At 35.6% G+C, this 20298-nt stretch overlaps 1 protein-coding gene across 2 annotated transcripts in view; it reads right to left on the bottom strand.

Annotated features, from left to right (window-relative positions):
* Nucleotides 1–1808: 1808 nt before the first annotated feature.
* Nucleotides 1809–20298, bottom strand: part of LOC150103982 (breast cancer anti-estrogen resistance protein 3 homolog) — an 82428-nt gene continuing 63938 nt past the window's right edge. For both annotated transcript variants that reach the window (XM_090396658.1, XM_090396659.1), the window contains 2 exons: nucleotides 3087–3255; nucleotides 1809–2873 (listed from right to left, as the gene is read on the bottom strand). In XM_090396658.1, the coding sequence (XP_090252784.1) occupies nucleotides 2322–2873; nucleotides 3087–3255 (721 nt within the window). In that variant the 3' untranslated portion in view covers nucleotides 1809–2321. The remainder of the gene's footprint in view (nucleotides 2874–3086; nucleotides 3256–20298) is intronic.

Raw genomic sequence — 20298 nt, 5'->3', positions numbered from 1 at the left:
TTATCAGAGCTTTTCATTTGGAGGTAGTAGGATTTTTCATCCCTCAAACTGGCAAGATGAATACAGACACAGGACAGTATCAAAATAAGGATTAATCACCCCATTCTTGGATTTGAATACTGGTATGATACAGTGTGGGTCTATACAAAAGCATAAAACAGGAAGAAAGGATGAGCCTAAAGTTTTACTTAACAATTGAGGCTTTACTGTGGCAGTGCCTGTAAAATGCTTTAAGCTGAAAACCAGTAGTAAACAGATAATCTTTTAACTTATAAACAAAAGTATTCGTTTGAGCAGTAATATAAAACAACTTTTTTTTTTTTCTCACACAGGAAGATTGTGAGATATGGCCTGTATTTAAATGTGTGCAAACAGAGTGCTTGCACTCTTCCCCCCCGGAAGTTATTTGCACAAATGCATGTGATAATGGCAGGTGTGCTTCACTAATCATCTCAGTAAACCCAAAACTAGATATTGATGGGCATTGTAGAAAATGCCATATTTTGGTAATTTAATTTTGAACTTTTAGAAAATGTCAAGTTGCATCATACTTCCATCTGTTTTGGTCTGTCATTTAAGAACAAGCATTGTTCTTAAATGACAGACCAAATGACATTGAAAACATTGCTTTGCTCACCATGCAGTGCAATTTTATTTATTTTTGTAAAGGATAGATTGCATGAATTTGGCTTGCTGCCTAGCCTATCAACTTGAATAGGCAGTCCTCATTAGTTAGTTTTTTAAAATGCATTCAACCACCAATTGGTTTCCAGATTTTGATAATGATCGCATTACTGATAGTACTAGGTCAATGGCAGAATCTTTTCTGATTACAAATGAACAAAATGTTTCCTTTGAGATATGGATTGCAATTTATATTGGAGGGGGAAAAAAAAGTTGACACAAGCAGTTGCAACACGATATACTATCATATGGTGTCAGTATATCATGTTGCAACATGATATACTGACACCATATGATCTTTGTTTCCTAAGTAATTCAAAATAACCTAAATTAATAACTTAACACGTATATAACCAACAGTAATAAACTTTATTGAATTAAAGGTACAAATATTTTGTACTGAAAGTAACAGTACATCATCAGTGTAGAACAAACAGTTAAAGGAATGGAATACAAAGTACAGAACAGTCGGTGGATTACCAAATAAAATTGTTGCTGCATGCCAGAAAATAACTATTAATAAAATATTATTAAATAATTCTTAAAAACTATTTCATTGATGGTTGCATAAGATAATCTCCCAAACTTTTGGGGGGGAGAGAGAGAGAGTCATTTCGATTCAAATTCAGCCGATGTAAAAGGGCTTCGCAACTTTCTTTGAAAAGGCATTCATATTTAAACTTGCATCTGTGGAGAAGATAAGCTTTATCCCACTGGATATTATGTTTAGTGTCAATACTATGTTGTGCTGTTGCGAAGCACTTTTACATCGGCCGAATTTGAATCGAAATGACTGTCTCTCTCTCTCCCCCCCCCCCCCCAAAAAAAAGTCTGGGAGATTCTTATCTTATGCAACCATCAATGAAATAGTTTTTAAGAATTACTTAATAATATTTTATTAATAGTAATTTTCTGGCACGTGGCAACAATTTTAATTGGTAATCCACTGAATGTTCTGTACTTTGTATTCCATTCCTTTAACTGATGTTTTGTTCTACACTGATGATGTACTGTTACTTTCAGTAACAAATATTTGTACCTTTTGTTCATTACTATTGGTTATATACGTGTTAAGTTATTAATTTTAATTATGCCACAGGTACCTTTAAAGACTAAAAATAACCTAAAGCCTTTATGATTTGAAGGATTTTTTCCCCCCTCCACATATATACATAAAATTCACTTTTAACTAATGTTTAGTACAAAGCAGTCAAACAAATAAATTCATGGTTCTCGGGGATCTCTGAATATTTTCCCACCTCCTTCTCCAAAATATGTTTAAAATTCTTTTTCCCTTCTGTGAGTATGATAGTTGTAAAAGATACATCACAACACTGTTGCAAAGTTTGCCATAATACATTAAAAGATTCAAAAAGGTTTTGGTTTAGGAATGTTATCTACAAACATGCAGCCATATTTACGGTGATAAAATGACTTCAGGCTACAGTTAGATTTGGTCCAAAAAAAAAACCATGGTTATTACAAACTGTTTCTGGAATGCTCAAGCCAGTGTTGCCATTTGGTTCATTTTAATGCTCTCTCTAGAGAGCTTTAACATCTTTGAGCATTCCAAAGTTTAACCAGTTAAATTATCACATAAATACCAAGTGAGATAAAAATGCGACCATATCTCAACATTAACTACTTTCACATCTTTCAGACATAACACTTAGCACCTGTTCAAACTTTGAATATCTTTCTTTTGATATGACATGAGCACCTTTACTACCCCAAAGGAACTTCAGATGAAATTCTGTTCTAAACATATCTAAGGCTAATTCATCACATTTCACATTTTCCAAAACTATTTCACTGTTCCGTCTATAGGTTGGCCATTGCTGAATGAGTGACCGTCCCACTTCTAAATGTGTCAGCAACATTTGTAGTCCATAATCTGCAGATGTCTGCTCCCATGGTAATCCTAGAGAGACCACCTTTCCTTTCCCTTTGCTGTCTATAACTGGTTCTATATCGTCTCCATTTTGCTCATCTTTGTGCTGAATAGCTTCGAGGTGATGTTGCAGTATTGTAATAAGAGAGAGCAAGTAAGGTATGCAAGTATTTGGAGCTTGTGGGTTACAACATTCTTGCATTGCTTTTAATGTTGGGCGTAATTTGGTTTCATATGTGAAAGCATTATCAGTCCATGTCTGTCTGAGAGTCAGCCATGTTGATTTTAGCCTGGTTATCTGGAAATACAGAAAACAGTCATAAACATTTCACAGTCAAAACTATTCATGTTGTTTGTAGCAGAAATCTTTATTCCATTCAAATAGTACTATCAGAAATAAAACTAATAAATTAATGAACTGAAATAAAAAATATCAATTTTGAGCATTCTAAACTCATTTTAAAAGGAAAAAAAAATGTGTGCATATTAAAGCAATATCAAAACAGAATACCTGTGATAGGGCAAGTCCTTGCATGATGCCAGCAAATCCATAAAGATTTCCTAGAGCAGTCTTTGTTTCTATAGCAATTTGAATCCATTTGTTCAAAAGTTCAGCTCGGATTCCTTCTTCTCCACAAGTTAATATGGTAATTGCAACAAAGAATTTCAGGCATTCTGTCCTAATAAGATGTCAAAAAAAAATGTAAGTAGGCATTGTATGTTATAAAATTGACACAGCTCTTTACAGTTGAAGCCAAGGTTTTTTTTAAGAAATCAGTGTAAAAATATAAATAAAAATATTTGTATTGTAACTTGTGTTTAAAATTTACACTTCTCCCAGGTGATATTACCTACACATCATCATAGGAGTTAACTTTGTCCCATTGTTGAACTAGAAGAAAATACTCCACCCAAATGGTTGATTCTAACTGATTAGTATAATGGGAAATTCTGCTAATCAGTTTGGGAGTTGTCCCCTTCCATTAACTTACTTGGGTCCATTGGTCTATCATAGCCAAATAAGCCAATGGCTTTTTGTAGACATATGTTGCAATAGGATTTTACTACTCTGCCAGAAAACACACGTGGTGCATGTGTTTTCTGGCCGGAATTTTTTTTTTTTTTCAGGGGAGGAAAGAAAAGAAAAAAAGTCCTAAAAGAAAAACCTTGTAACTTCATAGATTTGAAAAATCCAATCTTTTCAACAAAAGAGTGTGTTTGTACTGCTGAATGCACTATACAGCAGTTAAAATTAGTATCCTTTTAAACATGTTACCCCCAACCTGTTTTTCCCCCTCTCTCCCTAGCTTCTACAAAGTAACTTATGAGGGTTGCTTGAAAAGTTTGGTAAATTTCCAATAGACGGTAACACTGTTCGTTCATCCTTATCAGTGTCAGCATATATCATCTTTTTCATGATCCCTGCAAAATTTTAGCCACTTGCTATGCGTAGTTTTCGTTTGGCAAACATTTAAAATGACCGTGTTCGCATTTTCCATAAAAATGGGGGGAAACAAGTTTCGTGCAGTGATAAAACACTTTTTATTTGAAGAAGTGGACAGCTGCACGGATCAAAGCCGAGTTAGATGCAGTTCATGGGGATTCTGCACCACATTAAAGACTATTTATTTTTGGATAAATGAGTTTAAACGTGGTCGTAAGTCCATTGAAGATTAAGCGCATTCCCGACTGAAGTCGCTACGAAGGAAATGATTGACAAAATCCATGGTATCATTACGGAAGACTGCCAAGTGAAATTGCAGGCATTGCAACTGAATGGATGTATAATATCCTGCATGAAAAAGCTGTATGCATGATGGGTGCCGTGATTATTGACTGTTGATCAAAAAGGTATGCGAAAAGACATTTCAACGCAGTGTTTGGCGATGTTTAATTGCAATTCGCAGAATTTTTTTGCATCAATTCATGACTGTAAACGAAACTTGGATCTAAAACTGCACCTGAGCCCAAGCAGCAGTCAAAACAGTGGACAATGCCCAATGAAAGAGCACTGAAAAAAGTGAAGACTGCTTTGTCAGCTGGGAAGGTGATGGCCACTGTTTTTTGGGATTCCCAAGGAATTATCATGATAGACTATTTGTAAAAGGGTAAGATAATAACAGGAGTCTATTATGCATCATTCTTGGACCGTTCAAAAGAAGAACTCAAGAAAAAATTGCCAAGATTTGCACACAAAAAAGTTCTCTTTCATCAAGACTGCACCATCCCACACATTGGCCATCGCAATGGCAAAATTGCACGAATTGAGGTTCGAATTGGTTTCACATCCACTGTATTCTCTGGACTTGGTCCCATGTGACTTCTTGTTCTCAAACTTAAAAATTTGGCTTGGTGGGAAAAAATTTTCTTCGAACGAGGATGTCATCAAGGCTGTCAATGACTATTTTGCACAATGTTACAAATCCTACTTTTTAGATAGGATGAAAAAATTGGAAACTCGCTGGACCAAATGTGTAGACCTTGATGGAGACTATGTTGATAAATAAAGGTGATTTTTTCTGAAAAAATGAAATTTCAGAAAAAATACTTATTTTTTTACCCAACTTTTCAAAAATCCTTGTGTGTTAGCAGAGTCATGTTATAGAGCGAGTTATTTCGGGATTTTCATTCAGGAGTAGTCATCATTATTAATGATGACTATTCATCATTAATCCAACATAAGAACTGCCAAAGAAATAAGTAAAGTCAATCTTAATTTTGAGAGAAGGCACAAGAAATAAGTAAAGTCAATCTTAATTTTGAGAGAAGGCACAAGAAATAAGTAAAGTCAATCTTAATTTTGTAATATGCACTCCTCAAAGCTTTAAAGGACTATGGCAGTACAAGATTATTAAGTTCACATTATTACTGTCTATCAACAGCTTTCCTCCAAATTACTTTATCATTAGTTAATGCCCCAATATTGTCAAATCTTATATATCTGCCTTCTAGCATACTTCTTACCACCTCATTCCACCTAGATCTTGGCTTCAAACACCTGTTTTGCTCATCTTTCCTCCCCCATTCCATTTAAGTGATCATACTACCCCAGATTACCTCTGTTCTCATATTCTTGAATGATAATGTTAAGTTCCTTCATAATAGCTTCATTTTAACCACAACTCTGCGATTGATGCCATCTGTTCATTCTCTAATTTTTCTCAGAACTCTCATATCTGCAGTATCCAGTCTTGGATTGACTGATTTCTTATCCAACTCTCAAATCCATAAGTTAAAAATGGTTTGGCTACTGTCTTTGCTAATTTCTCTCTTATCCTATATAAAATTATGCAGTTGTTTCTTTCCTTATTTAATTTGCCATCTTCATAATTTGTACCTAAATAGATGAAATATTTTACTTGTTCTATAGGTTCTCCATTAGAAGAACAACTCTTCTCAAAGGAGAAGAACCTTAGATGAAGATTTTCATAGTTATGGTCTTTTTATTGCTAATTTTTATGCCAAATTTACAGCTGCTATTCAGTGTAAAGAATACTTGGATATTTGTACTAGATTTATTTAGGACATCATCATCATATAGGACAATTAGGACAACTCTGCAAAGAGCTAAGTTGAATATCTCCAATTCTAATATCATAATTAATGCCACTATCTTTCATAATGCAATTAATATCTGCTGGCCTGGTTAATATACCTGCTCTCCACTTAGCAGGTCGTGGGTTCAAATCCCATTATCGGCATGGATGTTTGTGATTGCAATTGTGATGGAAGATGAATTTCATTGCTCAGTGTGAGACCACCACCCTGTTTATTGGAGGCCTGAAGTGGCTTGAAAGAGTTCCATGTCTCTAGAGCAGGATTTCTGGACTGTGTAAAAAATAAATATACAAAATTGATAAAATAGAAAAAAAATCTACTCGTGGTACAAAATGTACTATGGGTTTGCAAATAATCTTTCATGGATAGGAGTAACATAAAAAATATAAATGATGAAAAAGAGTGGAGAACATGTACACCATTGTCTTACATTTGATTTTACTTTAAACTATCTTACTTCAATTCTAACTGCTGATTTATGACTTAAATTAGATTATGTATTGCTCTATATTCCATTTATTATTATTATTACGTGACACCTTCCAGGGAGTCCAATACTCATCGAGGGAGGGTACCTATACTACAACTCTCCGTCTCCACCAACTACAGCGAATCGCATCATATACACCAATGCCATCTACTGCCTACCACTAGTATTTTCATAGACAATCACAAACATCCATGCTCATGACGGGATTCGAACCTGCAGCCTTTTGGCTGGAAAGCAGATACGCTAACCACTTGGCCAATCAGGCTGGAATTTACACCATATAAATTGTAGTGTTTTGAAAAGCTGTTCTCTAGGCACCTTACTGTATGCCTTTTCCAGTCTAAATACAAAAACTAAGTATAGATATTTGTTTTATTCCCATGATTTCTCAATTGTTTGTCATAAAGTGGAAATATGATCTAGACAACCTCTGTTTGGCCTGAGCCCAGCTCGTTCTTTTCCATGTTTCTCTTTCACAACTTTTTTTTTTACTTCTTCTCAAGTATGCTTTTTTAAATCTTACCTGGAATACTTAGTAGTGAAATTCCTCTAATTCCTCTAATAGATTCAGTTTTATTTTCCCATTTATAGATGGAATCTATAATAGCTTTGCTCCAGTCATCCAAAACTCAACCTGATTAGATCTCCTAAATTATGCAATGTAGCCACTGCCAAACATTTATACTTCCATATTTGAGTATTTCTTATCAGATATCATCTACTCCAGCTGCCTTTGTACATTGTGATAGCTTTTTCTACAACTATTCTTTCATGCTTGTTCATTTAAGTTTTTCAGTGTAATTACTCCAGATATCCAAAATATCTTTAGTTTCAGCTTTCACATCACCTTTATCATTTGCAATTCCTTTTATTGCACTCTTTCCTCTATTTCCAAACTTTTTCGAGTCTCCAGAACATTTTGTCACCTTCATGATATTTATCTTCTATATTACTACCAAAGTCTTTCAGGACTTGTTAGGCAATTTTACACTTAGCTTTGCTCTCATGCATTTTTCTCTATTTTCTCTCAGAGCATCTGCAGGCTTACCAGGAACATTTCGATATGCTTTTTTCTTTTCTAAGTCTGTTTCTAACTTGTGTCCACTATGGAGTTTCAATTTTTGTCTTTGCAGATAACTTTTCTACCACATTCTTCCCTATCTGAATCAGTGAATGTTTCCTTCAGAGTTTGCCACTGAGACTTCAATTTTTGGATCTTGTTTTTGAAATGTTTCATTTCTTCTTGAATAATATTCATATAGTTGAATCTACTGTTCACTTGTGAAAACTATTCAACTTTAATTCTTTTTAAAACTTACATTTTTTTTCATTATAATCATTTTTATCCAGCTTAAAACTAAGTGACAATCTCTTCCAATTTCAAATCCAATATATACTTTTATATCTTGAATGAGTTTGAAGATAACAGTTATTATGATTACTATCTGACCCTCCATGGAGTCAGAGATTCATCATGGGAGGTACACACTATTGCACACAAAGCTGATTCAATGTGTCTACATTCACAACACACTCCAGGCAATGCATTACACTTACCAACCACTGTCTATGTAAGCAACCTGCTCCTCATTCCTCCCATTCTATGAAAAATCTCTTCCATGTCAACCTGATAACCTCTGACTAGCTTATATGTCTCTAATTATATCCCCCCCCCCCCATTCACAAAGGCTTTGCAATTTACATTCAATCTGTTTTCATATTCCACATTCCAAAGACCACCTTTGTGAATTTGCTCTGGACCCTCTCTAACATATCCCTGTCACCATGAAAACTCAGTGACCAAATCTGGGCACAATAATCCATATGAGGCCTCATCAAGGCCTTATATAATGACATCATGATCCCTTTATTTTATGCATGTCAGGGTCCTCTGGATCATTGCTGTTATTTGATGTGACGTCTTCACAACTTGTGCAATGTGGCCCCTGAATTTCAGATTCTTGTCCACCACCACTCCCAGATCTCGTCTCATCTATCTCCTTTGAAGTTTCCCCATCAGATTTTGAAACCTTACACTTTGCAACATTGAACTGATAGTTCCACTTACCTGCCCATTCATGCAATCTATTCAACTATTCCTGTAAGGTCACAACATCTGCTTGACTCTGGATTGCTCTGCCAATTTTGCATCATCTGCAAACAGTTGCATATCACCAGTTAAACCCATCCCAATATCATTTAATATATAAATTGAACAACAGTGGTCACAAAACTGATCCCTGCAGCACACCACTAGTAACCTTCCTCTTTTGGATACTGCACCCCCATATTCAACTTCATGGTACCTATCTGACAGCCAGTAACTGATCCAAATCAGAAGTCTACTATCCAATCTCATCTGTTTCAATTTATTTAACAGCTTGTTGTGTGGCAGTCTATCAAAAGCTTTTGCAAAATCTAAGTATACCGCTGTATATCTATCTCCCTTATCCAAGACATATGTCACCTTGTTATAGTACATAAGTAAGTTAGTAAAACATGCTAATAACCACAGAGAATACTGCTGTTATTAATTCTGTATCCTACTTCTCACCAATCTCTCTAGTCTCTACCTTCACCACAACTTCAGATGTACAGATTGGCCTATATAATTTGTTTACACAGCCTTATCATCACCTTTATGCAGTAGAACAATATTGCCTTCTTTCCACTCCGTTGGAACCTATGTTGTTGTAAGACTTAAGTGGACATGCCAGTGCTACTGCCAATTCCCTGGAACATTCCCTTAAGACATGTGTTTGGTGATATGTCATCAAATCCTATTGCCTTATTGACATAAAGGTTATTTCCTCAAACACCTCCTTCTCACTCACAATTAAGCCATCCTCTCCTATGTCTTTTCTACACTTAAGTTTTTCATGATTTCACCCTGATGAGGATGAGACATCTTTATAAATTGATCACTGAACACCTTAATGTCTTTTGCAGTAGTTACCATTCTACCATTTTCATCCATTAACATCTTACCATAATCATTCTTTCTTCTACTTGCCACATACCTAAAAAAAACTCTAGGGTTTTCTTTGCCTAATTGCCAATTTCTGCTCATACTGCACCTTTGTTGTCCTTACTGAGTCACTCTCCTAGCTTGTTCTTTATACTTTTCATGTAACTGATTATTGCCATTACTCATCTTGTACCAAAGTGCCTTCATCATCAGATTTCATGCTTAAGCCCCTCATTCATCCATTTTACACCTACCTTATTCAGCCTTTTGACCTTCAGAATACATTTGCACATGATGCTGTTATGTATTTCCTTGTCAGTTCCCAAGCAGCACTTATTTCCCTTACTCGACTTCTCATTCCTTGCTATATCTCCAAGCTGTCTCCTAACCTTGTCATAATCACCAGCCTTGTACTTCTATATATATATCCTTTTCTCACAGAAGTCTGCATTGCAGATGACACTTCATGATCACTCTCGCCAACTGGAGGAAAGTGCAAAACTCCACTCACAGTTACATCCTCTGATGAAATGATCAGATCTAAAATAATTGATCCTTGCGTGTGTGTCCCCCATTTACATGCTACCTGAGATATTATTATTATTAAGAGAGACCTCCAGGGTGTCAGGGACTCATTGAGGGAGGCCATATACTACATGCACCAGCTATCATACTTATTCTTGAATTAATTCACACTGCTTGCACACACACAACATCATGCACCACCCTATGAGAGAAAAATCTAGTCCTCACCCCCTTCTTAGCAGCATTCATTATCAGCGTCCAAGGATGCCCTCTTGTCCTTTCCCCACCCTCCATAACTATAGTCATTCAGTTTTTCTTTTATCTTCTCTCCATGTGAATTTGTGCACATCTTTATATCGAAACAGTGTTAGTAACAATTAGCCCATGCCCAAACCATTATTATTAGCTTTGCCTGTTTTTCCAAAACATTCCCTACTCTGCTGTTTATATTTCTAACAAAGACCCGCTTTTTCATTTTCTTTATGTCCAATGCCTTCTCTTATGACTCGAAAAATCCCTCTACTTCTTCCTTAGGGATACCTTTTGTGGGACCATAGGTACAAATAAGTTTTGTCTAATTACCTATTTTGAAATTTTTCCACATCACTGCTTGAAATTGTCTACCATTCAAGAAGCTAATCTTCATATTTGGTTGAAAGTATCCCTATTCCTTCCTTACCTTAATCACTGTTGCCCAAATATAACATCCTATATTTTATTATTTAGCAAGATGCCACTTGTTTTAGTCTTCTTTGTCTCTGTAACACCAGTTATTTCTACCACTTTTCTAGTTCTCCTGCAAGTTTGACTTCTTTTCTGTTGATACCTCTTATGTTATAAGTACCTCTCTTCAGTTCTGCTGATACAGTTTGTTCCTATAACTGATGTTTCACTGTTCACCTGGCAAAAACAGCAGGGTCCTTGTTTACCCAGGCTATGTCCCATATGACTGCATGAAGTTTCATTGTGTTATACTGTCACATTTCTGGTTTCAGCCAATAGGATAGCCAATTTAGTTAATATTTTGTTGGCTAAGTCCCAAATTGGACACACCATTCTACAAATGAAGTGCATCACATGAAGATGAATATTGAACATTAGATTAGAAGGCCTAGTCAGTTCTCCACATCCTTAAATTAATGTGGTGGTTGCTCCAAAGTTATCTACGACCCAGTAAGTCATACTGACTGTGTTATTGTCGATAGTGATATCTTCATAGTAATTCAGGATGCAACAGTATATATACAGGAGATTTGAATTAGAAAGTGATCATTTAATTATGAGCAGGATTAAAAATGAATTATCATATTGAAAAGAAAAAAATATGTAAGAATGCTTGAAGAAGATTTCCAGTTGAACAGCTTTTAAAAGTGAACTGTAGAATTCATTATACAAATATTATTCAAATTAAAAAAAAAAAAGTTATTTTCAAACTTTTTTTTTTTTTTTTTTTATTTGAATGCTAATGCTGTTCCAAAACCTTGGAATTGCATTGACATTCAGTCAGAGGGATGTGTGAAATTGTTTTTCAGTAATAGAATTTTACTGTGGACTCCAGTACCATTGACAGGATGTAGCATAGAGGCAGACTGCCTCACGGCACAGCTTAATAAGAGCGTTCGTTCAGCCATATTAAGGTAGGCACGTCGCTACACTAGCAATTCCTGTCAGCATAGCAAGTGTGGAAAGAAGTTTTTCCAAGCTTAAACTGATTAAAAATTATTTGCAAACAGCAGTGACCCAAGAAAGATTGGTTGATCTAGCAACTATATCGACATAGCTTATAATTTAAATTTAGAAGAGGCTTATAAACAGTTTTATTGTGCGATATCCCTGTAGAGCAAACATTTAATTAATATTATTATGTAATCGTTTTGCATTAATGTTTCTCTTGTAATAAAAACAAAATAGCAATTGGAGATTTTCTTATATTTTTGTCTTATAATCCATCAGGGGTGGTATTTAATTGTTTGCCTCAGGGCACGATCTAATCTGGCAGTGACCCTGGTGTCAACAAATTACAGACACTTCTTAAAAATAAAAAGACATACTGAAAATCTTTAGCAAGTAATCAGCTGATGTGCTTGAGGAAATACAAAGAAAATGCAAGAAAGGCTGTGTGCAAAAGAATTGCTAAACAAAAGTCATTAGAAGACTATGTTCTATATTTTTACCAAACATTAGACAGATGTCAGAACATTCTGAAAGCTGTTGTAAAGCTTCAAAAGAGAAGAAAGCATACTATCAAGGGAATCAGAGTTTATAGAAGTAACATGAAAACTAAAAACATTGCAGATTTTTAGGAGTATTTCTCTTTTGTGGCTCCCATCCATGAAAGGTTATAAGCCTCATAAACATTCAATTGAAGGCGAGTTAGCTGATCCCATTCTGAGGTAGAAGGGTTTTACCCTTACAAAACTCATTTTTTATCAGTCATACAGGAAAACAGGCCAGAGCAACATGCAATTTACAGATAATAAAATACTATTAGTGGGCAGTAGTTGGTGTTATGGGTGTGTGTAGATGGAGCATTAAGTAGCATGACCCTTATGTGATGAGTCCTTGGTAGTGTTATGTAATAATATTTTTAATTTATTTTTTTACATAATCTGGAAACCCTGCTGAGACTGACCCTTCCAGCCCCCAGTAAGCTGGGTTGTTGTCTCTCACTGGGCATGGAAATTCATCCGACCTAAAGGCATTCGCAAGCATTCATGCCCACAGCAGAAATTGAACCTATAGCCTGTTGTTGGATATGGAGAGTGGATACTTTAACCACTCAGCCAACCAACTCACATAATTATTTAAAAAAAATTTTAATTGAAATAACCAGTGACAGAACTGTAGTAGAAGATATTCATGAAGAATGCAACCAGGAAGATGTATAAATACTTCAAATAGAAAATGCCATCATGCACTTGATGCGGAAAGGCAACAAGAGTGGATGATTCAACCAGAAATTATCAGATATGGAGGTATAAAAGTTTTGCAGTGGCTACATTGCATAATTCAAAAGGTCAATTTCCAGATCTCAATAGTAACCATTCACTAAAAAAAAAAGAAAAGAAAAAGTAAGAATTGCAGAGGACCTTCCTAGCACTCCCTAGTGAATGTGTTCTAAGTACTGTTATGGTCTGCCCTTTGTAATTGGATTGTCCATTTTCTCTCTCACTGCATGTAATGCTGTGTGGTGGCAGAGGGGGGTTTCTCTCTCTTCAGATGTGAAACACCTGAAGAGAGAGAGAGAGAAGGCTGTTATTTCTACCTTCTTCCTCATAAATGAACTTTTCTCACTAACCTCAAACTCTGTCCACCATTGGTGTACCCAGAGAGGGGGGGCCCTGGGCCCCCCCAAGAGAAAAAGGAAAAAAAAACACTAAAAACATTTCCAGAAATATTTTCCTAATTAAAAAAAAATTTTTTTTAAATTTATGTTATGTCTTCTATATTTCTATGCTACTTATAAATTGGCAATCGCATAAGATGAGAATAACCTATAGCACTCGGGAATCTTGGCCACTGTGAATGCAAAGCGAACGAAGTAGTGCTCGGGCGCTACTTCGTTTTCCCGAGCCGGGCCAGAGAAGATCACAGGTATCATGTATTGGCGATCACTGCAAATGCTCAGTCATAGCTCATATGCAATGCTTAGTGTGTATTCTCAAATCTTCTACTCAACTCGCCCCCCCCCCCCCCCAGATTAAATCTTGAGTGCTCGTCCCCCTCCAAGATCCTGAGTGTGACACTACTGTCCACAGTTTTGTTGATGATAACACTCTCTTCTTTCTACTTATGTTACAAACCCTACAGTGCTCAATCAGTGCCGTAAACTCTGATTTTAATATAGTCCTTCAGTAGGGATGATAATAACCTAGTTATGCTTCAATGCATCCAAAATACAATTTTGTCTTTCTGTCTTACAGAAAAGATTTCATTTCTTTTCTTCTTACTTTTGATAATGTTCAGTTTAACAGTCAGGATCACATTTCTCTTTTTGGACACTTATCCCTGGCCTTTCCTGGTACAAACATCACTTCTATAGTATCCTTGTCTTTGAAAAAACTTGGCATGCATTTTCACTGAAGATGTTACTTTTCATCTCTCCAGCTATTAATTCTATACAAATCCCCAAAAGTTTTTCGTACACCACACCAAATAGGCTTAGATGTGGTGTACGAAAAACTTTTCTGAAAATTCCTGATGCCATCAAGAAGAGAGCAGTTCAGCTAATCAACAAATCTTCCTCCCCTCACAGATTTTCTCCAGTCACTGTCTTACAGATAGTTTCCACTATCTGTAAGACAGTGGAAACAGTGTTCCATTTCAATATCTATTGAAGAGATATTTCCATGGGCACTGTTCACAGGGCACATCCATCATGCCTTGCCCCCATTTCTAAACTTACAATAACATTATCAACAGCTGCCCACCACTTTTACAGTTGAACTGCTCACTCACTGAACCTGCTATTCCCTTTCATTCCCATCTACCTGAGTTCTGTGGAACTTTTCCCTATGAAAAGTAATGTGAAGCCATTAGCCTCTATATATGAGTTGCCCTGTCCTGAACCAAGAATTAAATTTCTTGACATCTTTAATTTATAGTATAACCAAGTGGAAAAACTTCCAACATTTCTTTCTAATCTGGAGTGTTTTAGTAATAAGGTGTGAAACCTTTTGTCTACTTATATATGGAAATATGACTTCTGTATTCCTTCAGCCTTTGTATCACCTCTGGGTTTGGCTCCCACTGATGAGACTTCAGTAAAGGTCGAAACCAGTCTGGGTAGCAACCCTTCCCATAATGCATAGCATTATACATGTCCATAAGGATATGTGCTTTGCATTATGGAATGCTAAGGTAAGTGATGTGAAGTCATTAAGCTATATATATACGAGTTGCCCTGTCCTGAAATTACTTCAGGTGCAAACTTTGTTTGTTACACTTGGATAAAGGATTAAACTAAAAATATAATTTCTTGGCATCTTTCATTTATTTTTCCCTATAAAGCATTCCCAAAGACTATAACCTACAGCTCTTGAAGAATATCAATATTACTTTTCTCTTGACCTCTGCCCACCCACACACACAGTACTGATTTGCTTTAAACTTTATGGCCTCTTGAGTGTGAGAATGATATTAAAAATAAATAAATAAAAAAAGTAAGATTTATGTAAGTATATTTGAAGCAAAGGCAGAGAGAAAGGGGGAAAAATCTTGACGATAAACAGACTAGGTTCAGGCCAAATAGAGATTTTTAAGATCAGGCATTCACTTTAAGATAAATAATTGAGAAATCATGAGAATATAACATGTTTGTTTCTGGGAGACAGCAGTTAGAGTTTGAAGGGGGGGTACACTATCGCCACTCTTCTTATATATGTATGTATTGTAATATAAAAGAATTATTAAACTTCATAAGAAAATGGTAGTATTCAACTTAACTCTTTATTTTAAACAAGTGCACCTAAATAAATCTGGTGCAGGTTTTTAAGATTTAACTAAATTGAATAATTGCTTGATCAATTTTGGCATGAGAGTAATAAAATGTGGAAAATATCAACTGTGTTCTCATTGGAGAATCTATAAAAGCAAAACATTTTAGCTATGTAGGCACAAATGTATCAAAAGTAGCAATTAGATATGGAAATAGTCTATATAATAAGCAAAACAGCTAGTGGAGGAGACAACTGAATAAATTTATATGGAATAAGAGAAATTAATAAAACACTAAAATAACAGTATACAAGACAGTGTTCAAACTAATTTTATGTTTTACATCCAAGGTTTGGATTAAAAATCAAACATTTCATCAAAGGCTGGATACTACAGATATGAAATTTCTGGGGGGAAAAATAGGGGAAATGAACAGATTACATCAGTGGTAGAATTGTAGGAAAAATGAAGAGATACTGGAAAGAAACTTAACATTGTTAGGTGTTAAATTAGTTCTGCTCAACACCCATTAGCAAAACATTTGATGCTAGTGTGGCAGGAAAAAAGGATCTAAATGAACTGCTGATACAGTTAGAAGTAATATAGAAGATTGAAGTTTAGATTAACAATGCATATAAATACTTATGGTCATTATTCATAACAGTGCTTCATGGTAAAAAAAAAAAAAAGGCACTAGAAGAAAATTTATTGACCTTATTAATATATCACTAAATTTTTAACCAGCATCTTCAGAGCACAATTTACAACTATGGTAAAACACACAGCAAGTGAAGAGGAACTAATGCCCTATCAAGCCAAAGGGGCTGGATAAAAACAAAGTTAATTCAGAGAAGTCAGGCTAAAATGTCTTGAAAGGGCTATTTCCCAGATCTTTGGCAAATTAATGCAGCCGTACTTGTTGGGATTAGAGGAATGTTTCAGAGCTAATGCCAATTCCAAAATTAGTCTCTCAGAGGCTAATACTACTTCTATGCAATGGAAGAAGACAACTGCAAAGAAGTGGCTATATGTCTGGAGGACTTTCTGGAATCAGCTTTAAAACATTCCTCTACCTTCAACAAGTATGGCTGCATATGCATTTGCCAAAGATCTACTAGAAAACAGTCCTAAGTCCATATGGAACCTGACCTCTCTGAATTAACTTTGTTTTGATCTGGCCCCCCCCCCCAGAACAGTGCTTCCCAAACTTCTGGATGTCAGGGCCCCTTTGGAAAAATTTAAATATTTCACTGTCCCCCCCCTCGAAAAAAACTCGTAATATAGACATATATTATTATAATATCTATTGTATTTATATTCGATACAAAACATATACAGCAAATATTACATTTTTAGCATCTTACATACATTTGAACATGGCACATTATCTCATATTTTTATATTGATAGATGTATTGTTATTGTACATATGCAGTATAAGCATATGAAACGTAAAACGATTAGTAATAAAGAAAGAATTAAAAACATAAAAGAAGTTTAATAACAATTTAATGTGGTGGATGTGTTTCAATATGCTATACCAATATCAGGTGAAATATTTGAAACTGCAATTCTTAGATTTCTGCTTTGAAATGAAACTTATATGAATAAGCATATATTTACTAATATTCATTAAGCGTGAATACTCAGGAAGCAAAAATTTGTGAACCCACACCAATGTCTGATTTTTTTCCATTAAAATATAAAAAATAACAAAAAAATAATAAAAATTAAATACGTTTCTTTTAAGATAAAAAAATCTACTTAGTCTTAAAAGATTTTAACTTTGTTTTCATTATTTCACGCCCCCCCCCCCCTCTCAACAAAACCTATGGACCCCAAGGAGGCCGTGGCCCACAGTTTGGGAAGCGCTGCCCTAGAGGATGCTTTGCTAGGACCTTAGTTCCTTTTTAGTTACAATTTGAGATGTTTCTATAACAGTTCAATTGATTTCCACCTGTTTTACTATGGTTGTAATTTGAGCCCTGAAGATGCTGGTTAGAAATTCAGTGGCAATTAGTAAGTTCATACTAATCATACTTAAGTGCTGACAGATTAATTTGGAGACAAATTATCAATAGAAAAAGATAGCACTACATGCATATGTTTACATTATTACTATCATAATATTCTGTACACCCCTTCAGGGTACATATCAGGAATTAGATAACTTTTATTAAAGATGGAAATACTTGCCTTATTTGTATATTAAAATGTTACACAATGCAAATTATAAATGGCAAAGTAGAAACACTAAGTTGGCTAGAGGAAAATTCTTTTTTATATTTTCAGATACTCTGTCAGACTTAAAGCTGTTCAATAGTAAAGCAGTGAACAAGGTTTTTAATTCTGGTAAAATAATTAAACCGACCCAGGAACGTATTCAAAAGACGACAAATTGTGTGCATTGTGATGACGCCCCTATCTTGTTACAATCAAGTTCAGTATTATTAATGAATTAATTCTAACATTTAAATAGGGGTTAGAAAGTTCTGAATTTTCATATTGGAATTTTAAAGTTGTATCACTTCAGCCACGAAAATTCTATGATTTCCTCTAAAAGCTAATTGCATTTTTTTCAAAAAAAAAAAAAAAAAAAATCTGCTAACACCTTTTATTTCCTATAGGAAGTAGGCAAGACCGCTTTAGGTTCATCTAACTTTTTGGAGACTAAGGGGAAAGTTTAATTTCCACCAGTAGACAGTCCGAGCTAGCTTGCCCAAGACTATCACTAATTATAAATTACATCCTGTGAAAAGAGGAAAACCAGTGCTGCCTTCTTGTGGTTCATAACAGTGTGTCTGAATAATGTGGGTTTTGCGTCGATTTTTCTTGAGTTTTAGGGTACGAAAAACCCAAGTTTATAAGAAAAAAAGTCCATGCTCGAGATCAACTAACTTGGAAATAAGATTCGAACTCAGAAGTGCTCTCTTCGGACAGCTTACGGCTGCAAATGTCACTTCCAGAGGCCTATTTGCGTTTTTTTTTAAATCTTTCTCACCTAACAGAAGGCCAGCTTTGATTTTTTGGAGAAAACTTTCACAAGAAATTAATTTTTATCTCCTACCTTTGACTGATAGCAATTTTTTATTACTACAATAAACTAATAAAGATAGATACATTCAGAAACGATTGGGATGAACACAGCCACTAAATACATTTCTGTGTTGCTTTATCTTGCAGACAGATAAATTCACTAATTAAAAAAAAACAAACGTTTTTAATGTAGCATACATGATAACAAGATCAAAAAATGCATGATGAAAAATTTATTTTTTTATCGGCAGAAAATTATCTTGGAAAATCTGGTGCTATCATCAGCAGAACTGATTATTATTATTATGGGTAACTCCAAGGAGTCGATAGACTCGTCGAGGGAGGCCCTAACATCATGTCAAGAACAACTATTCAACATTCGCACAGTATCTATCATACCACGCCTTGAACTCATTCAGTCATGGCACCCACAACAGACTGGCAGCTTATTCCACTCATTCACCACTCTCCAAGTAAAAAACCTAGCTCTAATACTCTTGCTAACCACACTCTTGCCCAGCTTCCATGTATGGCCCCTAGTCCTCCCACCACCAGTCCTATTCTCAAAAATATCTTCTGAATTAATCTTATAGAAATCCTTCAGTAATTTGAATGTCTCAATCATATCTCCCCTCCTCTGCCTATCAACCAATTTCTGCAACCCACAAATCTTCAACCTGTTCTCATAAGGTTCATTCCATAGACCTACTATCATCTTGGTTACTCGCCTCTCGATTCTCTCTACCTCCTCCCCATCAAGAAGAAACCCTGGTGCCCATATCTAGGTGGTCTAGATGGGGTCTTATCAAGGCTCAATACAGAGGAACAATAACCTGTTTGTCTCTGCTTGTTAAAGTATTTTTCAGCAACCAAGTGATTTGGTGAGCTGATTTAGCCACTTTTGCGATGTGCCCCCTTAACTTCAACTCCCTATCCACCAACACTTCCAAATCCCTGGCCTCGTCAATCTCCTGGAGTACAGTTCCACCAGTGTGATATACTGCTGCTAATCTTTTCACCCCAAAATGCATAACCTTACACTTTGCCAGATTAAATTGACATCCATTCTCCTTAGCCCAGTCCTCCAAACTATCCAAATCATCCTGCAAAATTTTGACATCATGTGCACTCACTATTGCTCTACCCAACTTTGCATCATCAGCAAACAAATGAACACTTCCTGTCAGATCCTTTCCTATATCATTAATGAACAAATTAAACAGTAGTGGTCCAAGAACAGAACCCTGTGGCACCCCACTAGTCACAGGCCATCTTTTGGACTCTACTCCTGAATAGCCCACTCTGTGATATCTCTACATCAACCACCCTCCTATCCATCTCACCAACCCTATATCCATCCCCATATGCTGCAGTTTACTGATTAGAATTCCATGTGGTATCATGTCAAAAGGCCTTAGCAAGGCCCAGTAGAATCACTGTAAACCCATTACCTTTATCTAGTTCAGCCGTCACTGTGTTATAAAACGTAAGTTACTGAGGCATGATCTACCCTTCACAAAACCATGCTGTCCCCCCATATAATATCCCATTTTCATCTATCTAATCTTATATCTTCCTCTTGACTATTTTCTCCAAGACCCTGACAACAATTCCTGATATGCTGATTGGTCGGTAATTTACAACAGCAGTCTTGGAACCTCCTTTATGCAGTGGAACTATTTCCCCCCTCTTTCCATCCCCTCAGGACCAA

Source organism: Typopeltis vanoorti, chromosome 8 (genome assembly GCF_054136105.1).
Source record: "Typopeltis vanoorti isolate ZY-2024b chromosome 8, IOZ_Tvanoo_1.0, whole genome shotgun sequence".
NCBI lineage: Eukaryota > Metazoa > Arthropoda > Arachnida > Uropygi > Thelyphonidae > Typopeltis > Typopeltis vanoorti.
This window is presented reverse-complemented; position numbering and strand designations above follow the sequence as displayed.